Source organism: Pygocentrus nattereri, chromosome 23 (assembly GCF_015220715.1).
Source record: "Pygocentrus nattereri isolate fPygNat1 chromosome 23, fPygNat1.pri, whole genome shotgun sequence".
NCBI lineage: Eukaryota > Metazoa > Chordata > Actinopteri > Characiformes > Serrasalmidae > Pygocentrus > Pygocentrus nattereri.
The window spans coordinates 19,710,778-19,727,356 of NC_051233.1; the positions used below are offsets into that span (position 1 = coordinate 19,710,778).

The window sequence follows — 16,579 nt, forward strand, 5'->3', positions numbered from 1 at the left end:
GTAAATCTTATCTATCTGGCCAGACTGAAGAATTCCATGCAATATTTTAACATTTGAAACAAGTTTCTTGACTGCCTCAGACTTTTGCTTGATATATAATATGCAGCAATATATATGGCCGAGTTCAGCAAATACATACATAAGATAGTCGTCTGAAATGAGAAATATTTCTGAAAACACCCATGTGTACTAAAATTACCAAGAGAAAATAAGTAAGAAGCTTAAAACAAGTAATTAATCTTTGCAAAAAAGAAGGTGCACAAAGTACTGAATGCAGTGGCTCATGTTTTAAAAGCAGAATGTTTGTAAGGGCTGTTTAATTTGACATGAAATCAAGATAATAGACTACACAGAAACAAGCTTTTTTCACATCTTTACCAAGTAAGGGCATTGGATGAGTGTTTCAGCAAGCCACTACATTAATGCCACATTTAACATTATCAAGATAGTCTGAAGTTCTTTGGGGAAAAAAATCTTTCACAAACCATAGAGTTGCAGTTGGCTGAGCATGTACATTTCTTTAAGCCCAGCGTAAATTAGGCAGAAACCTCCTCACCAGTGATTCATTTGCTTGAAGGACATGCAGAGAGCAGTAGACTCCCACTGGGGACATCACTGATTAGTGAGCAAGAAGGAGAGAGTCCATTAGGGTCAGTTGAGTTCAGACTTCATCAGTTTTTTCTGGCTTTAGTGGTATTTTCCCCATTTTTTATATTGTTTTCAGGTTAGCAGTTTAAAGTTAGTTAAGCATATTTGTGGCTTGGTGTTAGACAGATATTTTCTAACTTGATAAACTAATAAATGATTTCCTATGTAACTCTGTCTTTGTGTCTGATCAGCGAGGGCTTTGTCCCTTTAACTCATTAATATCTGAGCCCTGAGTTGTTACAACACCTGCTTGTCTACTGGGGATGTACATGGGTAGTTATGTATTGAGTTATTCATTTCAAATTGCAAGTTTTAAAATTCTGAATTCAAGAATTGGTTATGTTTCATTGTGTGACAATATACAGGCTAAGGGTTCAGTTAATTTTCTTCTTTTATATTGTTTTGTGGCTAAATAAATGTCAGTTTTGCTCTTATTTGTAAATGTGTCATACTTTACTGATAAGAAACACAAATGCTTCAAAGGTGACCTTGACTAATTTTCAGTATTTCTGCATAAAACGATTATTAGGATGTAAACAAAGTCATTCAGAGTGGTTTGATGTGAAATGCTCCATTCCAGTGAAACTTGCCGAGTCAGAGTTGTTCAGAGTGGTGGTGATAGGAACCAGATATCTGTTTTTTTTATCCCTCTAAAACTTCTCCCACATAAAGCTATTATACAAAATGATTATGAATACATTAGTTAATGCCTGCTACAGTGTTTTATAAGGCTGATGTTTTACGGCTTAAAACATATTTTGGTAAAACTTTACTGTAGGATGCTGTTTATAAGGTTATATGATGCCTACATAAGCTTGTCATGATACCTGACATGATACTACATAAACGTTTATAACTGTTTATAACAGTAGGCATATTTTGCTATTTGCTATTGCTATATTTCACTATTTTGCCATCATCAACATTACATAAAAAGTTAGGGGACACATGTAGGTTCACTGGTAGTTTTGGATTGTTTATAAAATGGCTATATTTATGTTGTAGACTATTGGTTCCTGTTACTACCACCGCAGTAGTAACAGGTAATGTGAGTAAGTAATGTGAGTCAAGTTTTTCTGTAATAAATCCTTTCACATTAAACTGCTCTGCATGATTTTGTTTACATCTCAACCACAGAATTATACAGAAATTTAGGAAATGCTGAAAAAAGAAAGCCTTCCATTAATTTTGGCTGAAGTTTATTAATGATTACAGATACCTGAACAACAAAATTAGTCACAAAGCAAATCCCTAATGTCCACATTGAGCACAGTAAAATGTATGAAGATGAGCCTTCTATGTTCTAGTATGTTTCTTATGACTATGTAAAGCACCATTCTGTCTTGGTCTTTATGGGCTGTGAGAGTTTCAGAATGAGTCTGCCCTCAAATTCCGAATGGCTTGTTGTTGATTTGTTTAATCAGAAAAACAGTGTGGACATAACTTTTGTTTTCTTGCTCAAAATAGTCATGTGTGCCAAGCAAAATACAAATCTATTAGTTTTTGGTGTAGTGTGCCTCAGATTTTCTCTTTTTGTTAACCTCCCCAGAAGAAAAAGGCGCAATTTCAGCAAGCAGGCAACAGAGGTCTTGAACGAGTATTTCTACTCCCACCTCAGTAATCCCTATCCTACCGAAGAAGCCAAAGAGGAGCTGGCCAAAAAGTGCAGCATCACTGTCTCACAGGTGAGTCAATATGTTTAACCTCTCCCCTGCTGAAGCCAAGTCTCACAACCTTTTAAGCAAGCTTTTTTATTTCTGCAAATCTAAGATTCTACATTGTTAAAAAGGTGCAAAAAAGTTGTTTTTTTTTTTTTGGAGTGATGCTGTAGAAGAACCATCTTTGGTTCCCCAGAGAACCTTTTTGTGGACTTTTCAACCTCTCAAAATATATTCCTAAGCCTGGAACCATTTAGGAACCTTTACACCTAAAAATGACACATGGTTCAAGGAAATCTGATTTTGAAAAATGGCTTGTTAACACTAGAATATCTGGAATTGCAGAAGTACTAGAAAGGCCCTAGTGGTTTGAATGTGACACAAGAGAGAATAATATTCAAAAACAAATATATTTTGTATTGTGGGGATGTTTAAAAAAAAAAGGTCTGGATGATAAAATTACAATCTGTGAAAGTGAAAATATATATTTTTTTTCTTTCAAACTGACCATAACAGGAAATGTTCATATAAACTGTATATATAACCTGTATTCATTAAACTAACACCTATACATATTATTTACATTTTTAGTGTAGGTAAATATTAGGTGGTATAATCAACATGAAATTCATTCATAACAGTTTGTTCTGCTGCAGCCTCGAGTGTTTGTCACATCATAACCCATCCTAATCCAATCCTAACTCCTGACACATAGTCAAGGTAGATTTATTTATATAGCACACTACATACACAAAGTAAATAAAAATTTACATAAATAAAAGGACAACAGAGCACTGAAACAAAAACAAAGACAGGGAAAAGTGTGGACTGCCTCGTTTTTGAGAACCAGTGCTTTAGGAAACCAAAAGAGGTTCTTCTGTGGTAATCTTGTAGGCCAGATGTGATCTCAACAGGAATGTCTGAGGACAAGCATTTTAGGAAATGGACATTTTCTAAACCAATCCAATGCTTTGTGAAGACAGAGCTCAAAGTATAGGGTGATGTGGCAGTCGTTGAACACTGTGCCTGTTGTTTACTTGTGGATGTAATGTTATCACTGAGCAGTCCTCCCAAAAACTCCATTTGAGTATTCAGATCACTGGTCACCTGTGCTGAGAACACATTACAGGAAATTAAAATAAATTATCTCTTGCAAGAGAAAAACAGTTTCATTAGCTAATGATAGTAACATGCTAGAAAGCTAGCTTGTTTGGCTCATGTTATCAGATATTCTCTAACATAAGGGGAGATATCAGTCCTCTTCTGCTTGGCATTGGGAAAAAGTGTAATGCCCGACTTTATCCCAGCTTAACATTAACGGAGTGTTACAACAGTTCTCTTCAGTAATTCAGTGTTGGGGCAGTCATGGGCTGGATGTTAGGGAACTGAGACTGCAGTTTGGATGTTTGCTGGCTTGCCAGTTAGTTAAGTGTGCTACTTTGTTCTGCTTTAGCTCATTTTCCTGGTACAAAACAAAGGAAATTGCTGTCGGTAATGCTGATCCAACATGAGTGACCCACTTTGGTTAGTTAAGTTAGATCGTTGATGTTCATGAGCTGTTTAGATTGTCATTTATTGTATTCATGATGGGCTAAAGTCTGAGAAACAATGCGCAGCATATCATTTTTAGTTATTGATGTTAGTCATACAGCCTCTGTTCGGCAATGTAAAAAAAAGCAAGTCGTGAGATCATTGGCTGGTACACATATTGGGATCTACATCCACAACAAAAGTAGTTTGTTAAGGGTACTCAGGTATTTCCTCCATTTACTCCCATTCATCCACTCAGACCCTCTGGTCTAGTATTCTGGACTTCAAAAAGGCAAACAATTAGAATGCAATGTTGGGTTTTAGAGGGGACATACTGTTATTTGTGACTAATTTTGCTGCAATCCAGCACCAAAGGTTTATCAGGTTGTCCCTAGATGTGTGTTTTCATTATGAGATCATGCCTGGCCTTGCAAGACCACTTCTGTGGTATTGATTCTATCAGCGCTGTTTGGTTCCTTTACTTTTAAGGGAGAAGTTACAGTTACAATTGCAGGGAAGCTGACATTGTGCATAATAGTATGTCAAAGGTCTGTGCAAGGACTGTGACACTGTGAAGGTGCAGCTAGAGAAACTGATTCAGAAACTGCTTGGCCATCAAATGCCAACCTTAATCTGGCCCACATATTTTAATGGATCCTGAAAGGACAAAAACAATATGGAGACAGACAGTTAGCATGACAAATATATGGGGGACACCTTTTGTCTGGCTTCTGAGATGTTGTGTTGTGCTGGGTATATGGGTGTACAAGGACGTAGAGGCGGTTTATAGTGTAAAAAGCCCCTTCTCTTTTGCCCTCAGGGGATGGGAAGCACCATCACTGTGTCACAGGTACGTCACCAAACATCTGTCCTCCATGTTGTCTGTTGCCATTCAGTTGCACTGTGCCAAGATGTACAGAATTGTAGGCATAGATATCTGACAAACTTGATGTCCCAGCTATTTCTATGAATACTGAGAAAGCTGAAATATTGTGTGCTATTCAGACATTTTTGTACTGTACAAAGTTTGAAATGGACCTCCAACTGAAGTCTCAAACCATAACAAACCTGTCTGTCTACGCACACACAAAGAAAATTCCACACCAACCGCACTTTTTTGAAAGCCTTAAAACTGAAAGTATCTGCTTTACTGTATTAATGTAACCGTTGTGAATATTAAGTACGTTATTCAATTTTTAGTGTCAGAAAAAAGCAGAAAATGGACACAACACCAAGTATAATTTCAAATCAACCCATGCTTAATTTGTTCACGCTTTACTTTTGTGCATTCTAGTGTCACTTTAACTTTCTGTCCTTTCAATCTTAAAATCAGTTACAGCGGTGTCCTCCCAACAAAAGGTTCCCAAGGGAGTTACTGGCATTGTTTTCTTCAAAGAGACACTAACATTTACACAAGCAACTACCCAAACTCACTTCAGCTGCTTTATACAGTTCTTTCTCCAGTGTGTCTAAAATAGCTCAAGGACAGATTTCTGAAATTAGAATTAGAAATTAGATTAGAAATAAGATAACCCACTTTCATTAGGAAGGGGGAAGTAAAAGGAAAATAACTAAAAGTTTCTTCACCATAGTCCAGACCGCAACATCACCGAATGTGTTCATGATTAGTTGGATTGGGCAAAGCAGAAAGTGCAACCAACCAGTAAGACAAAACTTTGAAGATGTGAAAGACATCCTTGCAGATAAAAAAAAAAAAATGAACGCAACATCTCGGGTGTTGAGAAGGTTTATTGACTTGAGTCTGAATTTGAGATTTTTGTACAAAAACAAGGCAACAAAAGACTCTTTGAACCATGTCTACCAACATCAGTCAAGCATGGATGAGGATCAGTGCAAGTGTATTGATGGCATCATGAATGCAACTTTAATGTTAATATATCAAGCAACACCATTAAAACCAAAAACCTGCTGGTGTTCTCAGAACAATGGACTGATCACCCCAGAGCCCAAACTTCAGTGTCAATGAACGTGTTTGGGATTACTATGATCAAGAAAAGCAGAAAACACAACCAACTTATAAGACTGAAATTTGGAGGTGTGGAAAAACATCCCTGTAGATTTCTTTGAAAAACTTAAAGCAGACCAAAGAATGGAAACAATACTACTTTTAAATTTGATTAAATATTTAGTTGTTTAATCTTCTGTGTAATTTTCTGTTAAATGTTTTCCACTTTTTTCCTGACACTGAAAAAGAATAACTAGTATCAAATGGCTGTGCAGTCGTAGACATATTCTCTTGAACCAGCAAAATGTGCCTATATTTGTCATGTTTTATAGGTTTGACTTACTAATGCATCAAATTCTGACTTTTCATTATGTCTCTTTCAGGTTTCTAACTGGTTTGGGAACAAACGCATTCGCTACAAGAAGAACATCAGTAAATTCCAGGAAGAGGCTAACCTGTACGCAGCTAAGACAGCCGTCACAGCTGCTCAAGCCGTAGCCGCTGCTGTGCAGAACAGCCAGGACAGCAGTTCACCAGCTACACCCAACCATGGTACAAAACCCCCCTGACACCCCATCTTCACCTATATACAGTATAGTATACAGTATGTGTGAAGTGTGTGTGTGTGTGTGTGTGTGTGTATATATATATATATATATATATATATATAATTTTTTTTTATATATAATTTTTTTTCTCCACAGGTTTCCAGTTGAAAGATGAAGAATTTCAACTGGATACCACAGAAAGCAAAAACAATTTGTTAACCAGCATGTTCACAGGTACCACACCTTCCATTGTCACCATTTGAAATAGTTTTGGCCTTTGAAAAAGTCCATCCAAAGTTTACTTGAGTACATGTAACTGAATAAATGTAAATACTACCTGCTTCTTGTGTCATTACAGCCAGTTAAGCTATTATTGAACACTGCTTATTCAATCTTAATGTATCTTATTAGCTAACTATTGTTAGCACAGTATCTCGTGTTTTTGATAAAACTTTCAAATGTTCAATATAATTTTTTCAGTGTATAGCCTATTCCTGACAACCAACTAGAAAGCTAGATTCACACAAACATAGCCAACACTTCAACACCCTTTACTATAAAGCATTCGCCACTCTGGACATGTTTGCCCAGTATGACATAACTAAGCATAAATCAGACAGCTGGCATGTACAAAGATGAGGGGGAAAAAAACACAGCAAATTACAAACCTAAACCCAATCATCATAAACCAAGGCATACTGGTAGAGTAGGAGGACCCAAAGAATAATAAACATTTTATCCTACATAGATTTTTCCTCCAAATATAACGGGATCATCTGAATTACAAGGTCTAACAATGTCAAAATACAAATATTGCTACATACAAGGTGGCTTTCAACATTCAAATTCATCCCAAAGGTGTTCAGTGAGATTGAGGGTCAAGGCTCTTTGTAATTGAAATCATGTCTATATGGACATCATTTTGTGCACAGTGGCACAGTCATCTTGGAACAGGACAGGGTCTTCCCCAAACTGTTGCCATAAAGTTGGAAGTATACAAGGTGCAGCTTTAACATTATCCTGCACTGGAACTAAGGGGCCCAAACTCTGATAAACAGCCCCAGACCATTATCCCTCTTCCACCAAACTTTACTGTTGGCACTATGCATTCCAGTAGCATTCTTCTAAAATCCACCAAACCCATATTCGTCCTTCAGACTGCCAGATCTGAAACCTGATTCATCTCTAGAGAACACTGGTCCAGACTGCATTGGTATGGCGTGCTTTACACCAACCCAACTGACACTTGACATTGAGCATAGTTATCTTAGGCTTTTGTCCAGCTGGTCAGCCATGGAAACCCATTTCATGAAGCTTGGGATGCAGTAGTTTTTGTGCCACTGTTGCTTCCTGAGGCAGTTTGTGGTTAGTGATTCAACAGAGGATAGACACTTTTTCTGCACTTAGCGCTTCAGCACACTGTGGCCCATGTGCAAATATGTGTTGTCACAATTGTTTGTAAAGAATCACTCAGTTTTACTTAAATCTGCATGCAATGTGCTGCTCTTCTCTCCAAGCTTCATCAGGATCTTTTAGCTTGTCAAGTTCAGGAGACATGTTCATGAGCATGCCCAGTTTGAATGGAGGCTCCTACCAACGCATGCAGCCCAACAACACTGGACAGCCAGAGGTACCACACAGACAAAAAATAGGCCTATCTGTTTTACTAGCTGAGTTTCAAACGAGCTGAATCTCGAACAACTCCCCACACCCTACATAGTGCACTATGTAGGAATTTGAACACTGGATCATGCACACAGTCCAATATATACTTAAGAAGTAATCATTTGGGGCTCATCCATGCTTGATAAATGATGCACTACTTGGCTGTAGAGGTTAGAATTTTTAACTGTCATAGCTAGCACACTATGAGGGAATATGGAGCCATTTGGGATTCAGCCTGGGTTTCACACAAATTCTGACAAACATTTGAAACATGTAATTCGTTCATGAAATATTTAGACTTTTATGCTGCTGTTTTACAGTTAATCATAATGTAAGTACTTTAATTGAAGCCTGGGATATTAATGATGGAGTTGTTGGCTATCTTTTAGCCTGTTAGCTAGCTGATCAGCCTAGTTGTTTTGGCTAGGAGTGCCAAAACAACTTCATGTGCATAAATGTGTGTGCATAAATAGTTAAAATGTATGTGTGTTCAATTGCATGTGCTGTGCTTATAAACACAGAGCTATTTTTCACAAAATTGTCAAAGACTGTCACTGGCATTTTGCCTTGTACACCACCACAATCGCTCTGCACTACTGTTTTCCTTCTGCGTGGCTGCTGTATAAGCTTTTTGCTCTATTTTGTCTATATGTTTCCTTTAAATGATTAGTAATCTATTACTTTTTATAAGTATGTTTTAATGATTTCCATTTGCAGCAAATCTATTAGAATTGAAATTAGTTTGTTCATACTAATGCTACTCGTGTATCACCCAGCCAAAAGTTTTTTTTTTGTTTGTTTTTTTTTAACTCAGTGTTTTGGGTCAGCTACATTTAGGATGCTTTCATTTTAGTTATATCCATGTATCCATAGTTCTGATGCTGTTTTGGTTAAAAGTAATTGATTACAGTGGCAGGAGTCGAGAGTCAGAGTCAACTCCAGAAAACCCAGAGTCGTGCATCACTACTGTTCACTGAAACATAGAGACAGCATGCAGGGCAGTTGGGGCAAGGGGTGGGTGCTTATAATTTGCATAATCATACATATTTATAGATCTTTGCATTCTTAATGTGTGCATGTGTATTGGGGTTTAGGGACGCTCCTGTGCCATTTTTAGTCGTTTCCTGGGCATAAAAATAATACAGAAATATATTTTACATTGATTTTTGTATGTGTGTGTTTGTGTGTGTTTTAAGTTGTGATATTAAAGGTACTTTAAAGTGAATACATTTAATAGTTTCATGTTTTGAGTCATTTGACATTTCATTTTAGAAATTAAATGGCTGAGTGCTTGTGACTGTGAAGGAAAATATGTGACTGGCATCTTCTGCTTACTCTGCCTTTTTCTGTCTCTGTAGGGGGAAAACATACATGGCATTGGTCAGGCGGCAGGCTACAGTGAAGCTCTGCGGGGTCATCCTCTCTATAGTCCTAATGGTTTGAATGTAAGTGGCAAAGAGCAGAAATTGTTTTCTCGTGAAGTACTACAGCCAAAAAATGCTACCTTGGCTAACAAAGTATCAAAAAGAGGCAAAGACCAATTAACATGATTTCATTTGCATAATGGCTAATGGCACCTACTAGATTTCATTTTATTCTAGTAATATACTGCGCTAACTAAAATAAGTATACTTGTAGTTTTGGTCATAAATATGATGAGAATTGGAACATGAGGATTAGCTTCATCATGTGGCGAAAGTTCTTGCCTCAGCTATGATCCAATTCAAACAAAACAGAGGGCCAGGATCTGCGTAAAAGGTGCCTTGATGTGACAGTATAATGTGCGCTCATTGTATCTGAAAGTGCAGGTGTGGTGGAACTGTCAGCAAGTTCAAGACAAAATAAAAGTTCAGTGATGTAGAGGTAGCTGTGTTCAAAAAAGATTTTCCCCACCAAACCATTTTACTGGGCTGTAATTCTACACCAGCATTCACATATATAAGAAGCACAAGATGGCTGAACACTATGCTGCACCTTACAGTTTGGTCAGAAGTTCTGATCTGTTTAGTCCAATGAAAGAAGCCTAGAAAGGATATTGCAGCCTTCTGAAGGCTACTGTAAAAAGAATGAGAAGCTCTGTGCCACACAGCAGTACAATGCACAGCTATAGCACATAGAAAGCATCACAGAGGAGTACCAACAAATGTCAAGCTAAAGTTTACTTTATTTGTGGAGAACTTATCGTACTGGTATCCGCAAAGTACCTCTACACAAACCTTTAGCTGTGTGTAAAAGGTATGGGGTGAAATAAGTGATTTTGCTAGTAATGTTAGCTCAGGTATCATGTACCTGTTTATCTTAAAGACTTTATATTGGCTGTCCTTCTCTGTGTAAACTTCAGTCCTACTATTTTTTTTTCTGCAGCTAAAATATTTACATTTAATCTGCTTCACCCAGCCAACACACTATGTATGATTACTCAACATAATCAATATAAAAATGGTTTATTTATTGGCTCTCCCTGCCAGCATTCTTTATCACTGCTACAACCAGTGTTGCCTTTAGCACAGCAGCCCACAAGCCTACTAAACTTTTGCATATAGTTGTATAAGTTATGTAGTTAAAATTCATGCACTTTTTTTTTCTCTGAACTTTTTCAGCCGCCCCTCCTTGAAGATTGGCTGGCTAGTGGCCCAAAGGTAATTTGAGTTTAGGTCCCCTACAGTAATGCCTTAGAAATTCACATTCACTTTTGACTAAAATACCCAGCCTTATTTCCCACATTGGGAAATAATTTTCAAAGAAATTCTGATGGTAAGTTTAAAGAGTAATGTTGTTTTTTAGCAACTTCCATATTAACACACATATGCACACACACACTTACAGACAAACCATTCTGAAAGTGGCCTTGAAAAGGAACTGGGATAATCTCACTCTAGCAGGCCTCCCAAAGCCGTTCAGGAAGCCGCCAGTATGATCAAACCGCCTCTCTCCACGAGCCTGCGCAAAGTCGACAGCACAGATTAAGCTGGGGAGAGTTGACGGCAGTCCTGTGGAAAAAAAGGAAGATAAATGTGGGGTTTTGTATTAATGTTCCATCTCTCTCATGCACACACACATACAGCCATTTGCAAAGGGGAGAAAGCAAACACATTTCATTTCCATTTTCTGAAACGCATCTAATAAGGCAGCGACATGCCGGGCTTTCTCTGCCGAATATCTCCTTTCTCATTGGGCTGCTCGGAGAGCGACTCCCAACCCCCCAACCTACACCCTCACCACCATTCTATTGCTCTCTCACTGAGCAAATTTGCAGTCCATTTCCTTATCACTTTAATGAAATATGAAACTGGAATTGCCTGCAGCTTTGTACAGATGTGAGTAGCGTCGTCCCAGATGAGGGCCGATAAGACACACTTTATAATGGAGTCAATCTGAAGTCGCAGCGTTAAAGATTAATTTATCTGTTGAGGTGGCTGCATCGAGGAAAAGGAAAATGCCTTCCAGATAGCGTGTCCTCATAATGCAGTTGTGGTGAAAAATTGACCACAGTCTATCTCTCTGAGGGAAAGCAAGGTAGTGCTTGAATTACATATATATATGCACATTCATTGATTCAGCTCTTCATGTAACATCCTACAGCAAAGAGTTGACTGTTATCACCTCAAGTCTAAAGATAGAACAAGCCTTTTAAATCACTGTGGAAATATCTCATTTAGAAATTAAGTCACGTTTCAGTAAGTCTGAATAGAACAAAAAAGTATAACTGAGTTATGGGTGGGGTGGAGTCACCATAGGGTTACAGTGGGTTACCCTGTAACATATACAATGAAATACAAATATACAGAAAAATGGAGATGAAAGAATATTTTAATTAACATCTAAGAATATGTTTAAAATAACCAGTTCCTATGGTACTTCAGGTAGTTGTTATGTGGTACAGTATTCTCTGTAGTTGGTCGATGTTGCTAAGCAGTTGCTAAGGAATCCAAGGTGGTTGTTAGGGTGCACCTAGGTGGTCTGTTTAGTGTATGGTGGTTGTTAGGGTGTGGATAGGAAGTTGCTATATTGTCCTAGGGGGTTGCTGAGGTTTTCTCAAAGCAGTTGCTATGGTATGTTAGATCTCTAAGAGGTTTGTATATTATTCCAGGTTTCTAAGGTGGTGTTGTGTGGTTGCTGTGGTTTTGAAAGTGGTTGCTAGGTGTTTGCTAGAGTCTTGCTATCGTGTTTCAAGTTGCTGCTATCGTTGCTAGGGTTTTGTTAGCTGATTGTTGTGATATTCTGAGTGGTTGCTAATGTGTCACAAATCGGTTGCTGTGGTATTTCTGGTGGTTTCTATGGTGTTGCTAGGTGTATTTCAATGAACATTTAAAAATAAATGTAAAGCCAATAAAACTATTTCAAACACCTAAAGAAAATATAATAAAACTGATTAAAAATGCAGAAATTAGATCAAATTAATAAACGCAGTGCTCTCCTCTATTATGTTATTTTAAAGTAATGTAAACAACTCCTAGTGGGTTTTAGGTCCATCAACTTTTATTTTCACTTGCATGCAAGGCCACCGTGATAGATCTAGTGGTTTCAGTATCAAAGGAGCTGCATTCATGTAGATTACTTCACTATATGTCATCCATATTGCCAACGCTGCCATTCATAGCATTTACTGCTACATTATAACTATGAATTCCATGAGATGAAGAGCAACGTACACTGTTTTCCATTCATTCAGCACTAGTTTCATGCTAAGTAAAGACTTCTGTTACAGTATCAAAGCTTCCTCTATAAAATCTTGTATTGCAGAGGAAGAACATGAATATATGGCAGTATCATATGCATAACATTTTTTTTCATTAATATATAATAAGAAAAGCATGGTTCCAAGGAGAAAGCCCTGTGGAGCCCCACTAGCGATTGATTTTCATGAGCAACAACACAACGAGTTCTGTTAAGACAATAGAACCAACTGCGTGCCTGCTACTCAAAGCAACAGAAAGCAGTATATAGATTGTTAGTGAGGGCCCACTGTGAGGGAATCAAATCAGACTGCATTTCATCAGCAATAAAAAAAGGAACCGGGTACCCAACAGAGTGAAGTGTGAAGGTGGGTGGGAGTGGTTGGAGGCGTTTGTGTAGTAAGGTGTCGTTTTAGGTTTAGTCGAGCAAAGCTGTCTGGCCCGAGGGCACAGAGGCGAAGTGCCATCTTCTAACAGCTTCAAAGAGTAGCGAGTGTCTCACACACACTCTCACTCTGCTGCCTTATGTAGGTCATGGAGGATCTGTCGCTAAAGGACTTATGGTGTTGACAAACATACATTAATGCAGAGTCGAAGTAATATGATTTTTTGTAGTCACAGCTGAAAAGCATCTATTGTTTTTCTTCGGTCAGCTGGATTATAGTGTAACAAAAGAACAACACTGTCTGTTTGTCAAATGAATGAAAAATTTGATATGTTTATACATGCATACATTTACATACATATATATACACATACATGGCTGATACGTCGACCTATATGAACATTTTGTGGGGCTTTGAATTTCAATTACCAGTAATATCAGCCAATGAATTTTATATTTATTTCTTTTATTTATGTTGGATATTTGAGATGTTGATTATGTTAAAGGTGTGGATACCTTTTACATTTTGTTTTCACTCATGATATGACAAAAATATGCTGATCATCGGCACAGTAATCGGTAGTGATGCTTATTCTGTATCAATTCAAGTAAAATGAATTGATTGCTCCAGTGTGGTTTGCACAAGACCTAGTAGGCTAACGGTATGACAAATGTTTAAACATTGGGCAGAAACTAAATACATTCAATTTTTTTCCTGGATATTACGCACACATAGTTGTATGCAAAAGGTTTGGCAACCTGGTCAAAATGTTATTGTTCAGAGAACACAATCTGCACATTTTAATGCTTAATTTCTGTTTATTTACTGAATTTGACATATTGTAAAAAACAGATTGTGCATGAAAATTTGTAAAAAAAAAAAAAAAGCCATATTTAAGTTTCTTGTCTGCAGATGTGTTGATGTATTTCTACTTAGAAAATCAACAAAAGTCATTTGACCAGGGGTATGCAAATGTTTTACATACAACTTTGTCTATGCCTAGATTAGTGCTTCTCTGTCTCTCCTTCCCTCTCTCCCTGCCCTCTTTTCCCTCTCCCCCCAAAAAGTGGTATTGACACACACACAAAATTTCTCAGTTTAGAAGGTTTAATTTCTGGCTGTTAATTTTAAGCAGTTGGGCTGCAAATAGTTCTGATTGGGAGAAGCTGGATCTAGTACGTCAAGTAGTATGTCACAATATCAAAAAAACTACAGTTTCAAAACCTCTATTTCTAATTCCAAAAGAATCAAAACATTACAGAATTTGTCACTTTTTCTACCATCACTAGTCACTGGTAATATAAAACCACACTATCATATCGACAGATATATCACTTGGCCCCTTACTGTGATTTTATAAACATCGCATAGCTGATTAGATGGGATTGTTAAAGTATTATCTTATTTTATTAATTCCTTTTTATTCTTTTTCCTGTTTCTAGTCTTTGTAAATGTTGAATTAGAGGTGGGCGGTATAATAATATTGTATTGTATCATAATAATATTTGTTATTATGATAAACAGTATACTTTTCTGAGCATATCGTGGATATGATCAGTACCTAAATATAAACCTAATATATAATATATAATATATAAATATATACTAAATAAATCTAATATATAAATATATACCTAAATATATAAGTACCTTCTTTACAAATAGAGCATAATTAGTCTTGTTTAATTGGAGTAGTAATTTAGTGCAATACACTTGGTGAAAGGATGAATAAAAATCATAGTATTCATAGTTTCTGTCTGTTTGTAAATGTGGCACTACTAGTGCTTTGTGTCTATATTGAAATATTGTGATACATATCATTCTCTCTCTCTCTCTCTCTCTCTCTCTCTCTCTCTGTCTCTCTGTGTGTGTGTGCGTGTGTGTGTGTATGTGTGTGTGTAGGGTAATGGTGGATGGCATGAAGCAGCTACTCCTTCCTCAGTGACCTCTCCTGCAGAAGCAGCAGGCAGCATTCATTCTGATACTTCCAACTGATCTGGCCTTCTCCATTCTTAATGCAGCCACCCTCATCAAAATGCCTGCTGATGGAGCACCAACAGCGTTTAAGATGTCGCATTCAGACCACGTCTTCTGCAAGAACCTTACCCAGTGACAGCTGCCTATGGAAGGTTTTTTGGTAGACATCCAAACATATACTGTTAGAAAAGCTCCAGTGGTTTTAAATCAACGTTTACAGTCATACAATTGTGAAGATTTCACTCAGTTCTCCTGCCAATTAGCCAGAAGTCCAAACCCTGGAAGTATAAACTGATAGCTGTTGGTGGAACATCAGCTACAGCTTCTTCACCCGGATCTATAATTATACATTGATTGTAATAGGTGACAAGTAATTAGATTGGTTTCTAGTTCATTTTTATGAAGCCAGGACATTTCCGAGGCATCTCTTCTGTTTGGTATATCTGCAGTGTTTGCTAGACTAAGAAAATAATGTCAAGACCTTCCATTAATGATCATTGAAAAGGCACTTGCTTTTATTCCCATCTTTAAAATATTTCTTGTATGTATGAAGTATCATTGATGTGATTTGACTAAAATCATACATAACAAATTCAGATTATTTCTACATTCCCAAACATATAACAGTGATATCATTAACATGGAGCTCACTTAGTGCTCACCAACTACCTCTTAGCATTATAGCTCATTGTTCTTTCCAGCGTTTTGCAACATGCAGCACTTAAGGAGAGTTTACATGTGCTATGTGTCCAAAAGTTTGTAGACCATTCCATGTTTCTTCTGAAATCAAAGGTGATGATAAGGAGTTTGCTCCCCCTTTGCTGCAGTAAAAGCCTCTTCCCTTCTGGGAAGGCTTTACACTAGATGTTGGAACGTTGCTGTGAGGATTTGATTACATTCAACCCCAAGAGCAATAGTGAGGTCAGATGCTGATGTTGGATGATTTGTTCTGGATCACAAACACCACACCTCTACAACTCTTCCCAGAGAGAGAACACAGTTCCACTGCTCCATGGCCCAAGGCTGGGGGGCTTTATATCCCTTAATCCAATGCTTGGCATTGGGCATTGTGACCATGGTGACCTTTAGCTCATATGTGGCTGCTGCAGATTATCCAATTCTATTAGTAATGGATATTATACAACCTATGTTGGTGATGAATGCACCTTAAGGTAGATGTATTCAATAATTGGAAGTGTTGTCTGGATACTTTTGGAAATATACTACATATGATTAAATCATGTCTAATGCCAGTTTCATCTTTCTTCATTGTGTAGGTTTAACAGTAGAACCTATGTGCCACAAAATAAACGTTCCCGAATGACACCTAGTTTGCAGAAAATGTAGACGTTCTTTAAAATATAAAGGTTATTTACATTTTATTTCCATTACAAATATTATTTAGAGGTGCACTGTAAGACTTTATTCTCTCCAAGATTAAAAAAAACACCCTAAAATGTCATGTGCATGTACTGCTGCAACCTGTAAATGCCGAAATAATAATTTTAAGGTGTTGAGTCAGATT

General features: G+C 37.3%; 1 protein-coding gene across 5 annotated transcripts in view; it reads left to right on the top strand.

Moving 5' to 3' along the window:
* pbx3a (pre-B-cell leukemia homeobox 3a) overlaps positions 1-15,992 on the top strand; it is a 105,557-nt gene extending 89,565 nt beyond the window's left edge. For 2 of the 5 annotated variants that reach the window (XM_017698398.2, XM_017698377.2), the window contains 8 exons: positions 2,198-2,333; positions 4,657-4,686; positions 6,186-6,354; positions 6,507-6,584; positions 7,868-7,980; positions 9,374-9,460; positions 10,616-10,654; positions 14,980-15,992. In XM_017698398.2, coding sequence (XP_017553887.1) covers positions 2,198-2,333; positions 4,657-4,686; positions 6,186-6,354; positions 6,507-6,584; positions 7,868-7,980; positions 9,374-9,460; positions 10,616-10,654; positions 14,980-15,072 — 745 coding nt within the window. In that variant the 3' untranslated portion in view covers positions 15,073-15,992. The remainder of the gene's footprint in view (positions 1-2,197; positions 2,334-4,656; positions 4,687-6,185; positions 6,355-6,506; positions 6,585-7,867; positions 7,981-9,373; positions 9,461-10,615; positions 10,655-14,979) is intronic. The other 3 variants (XM_017698388.2, XM_037533318.1, XM_017698407.2) reach the window with 3 other exon arrangements.
* The last annotated feature ends 587 nt before the right edge of the window (positions 15,993-16,579 follow it).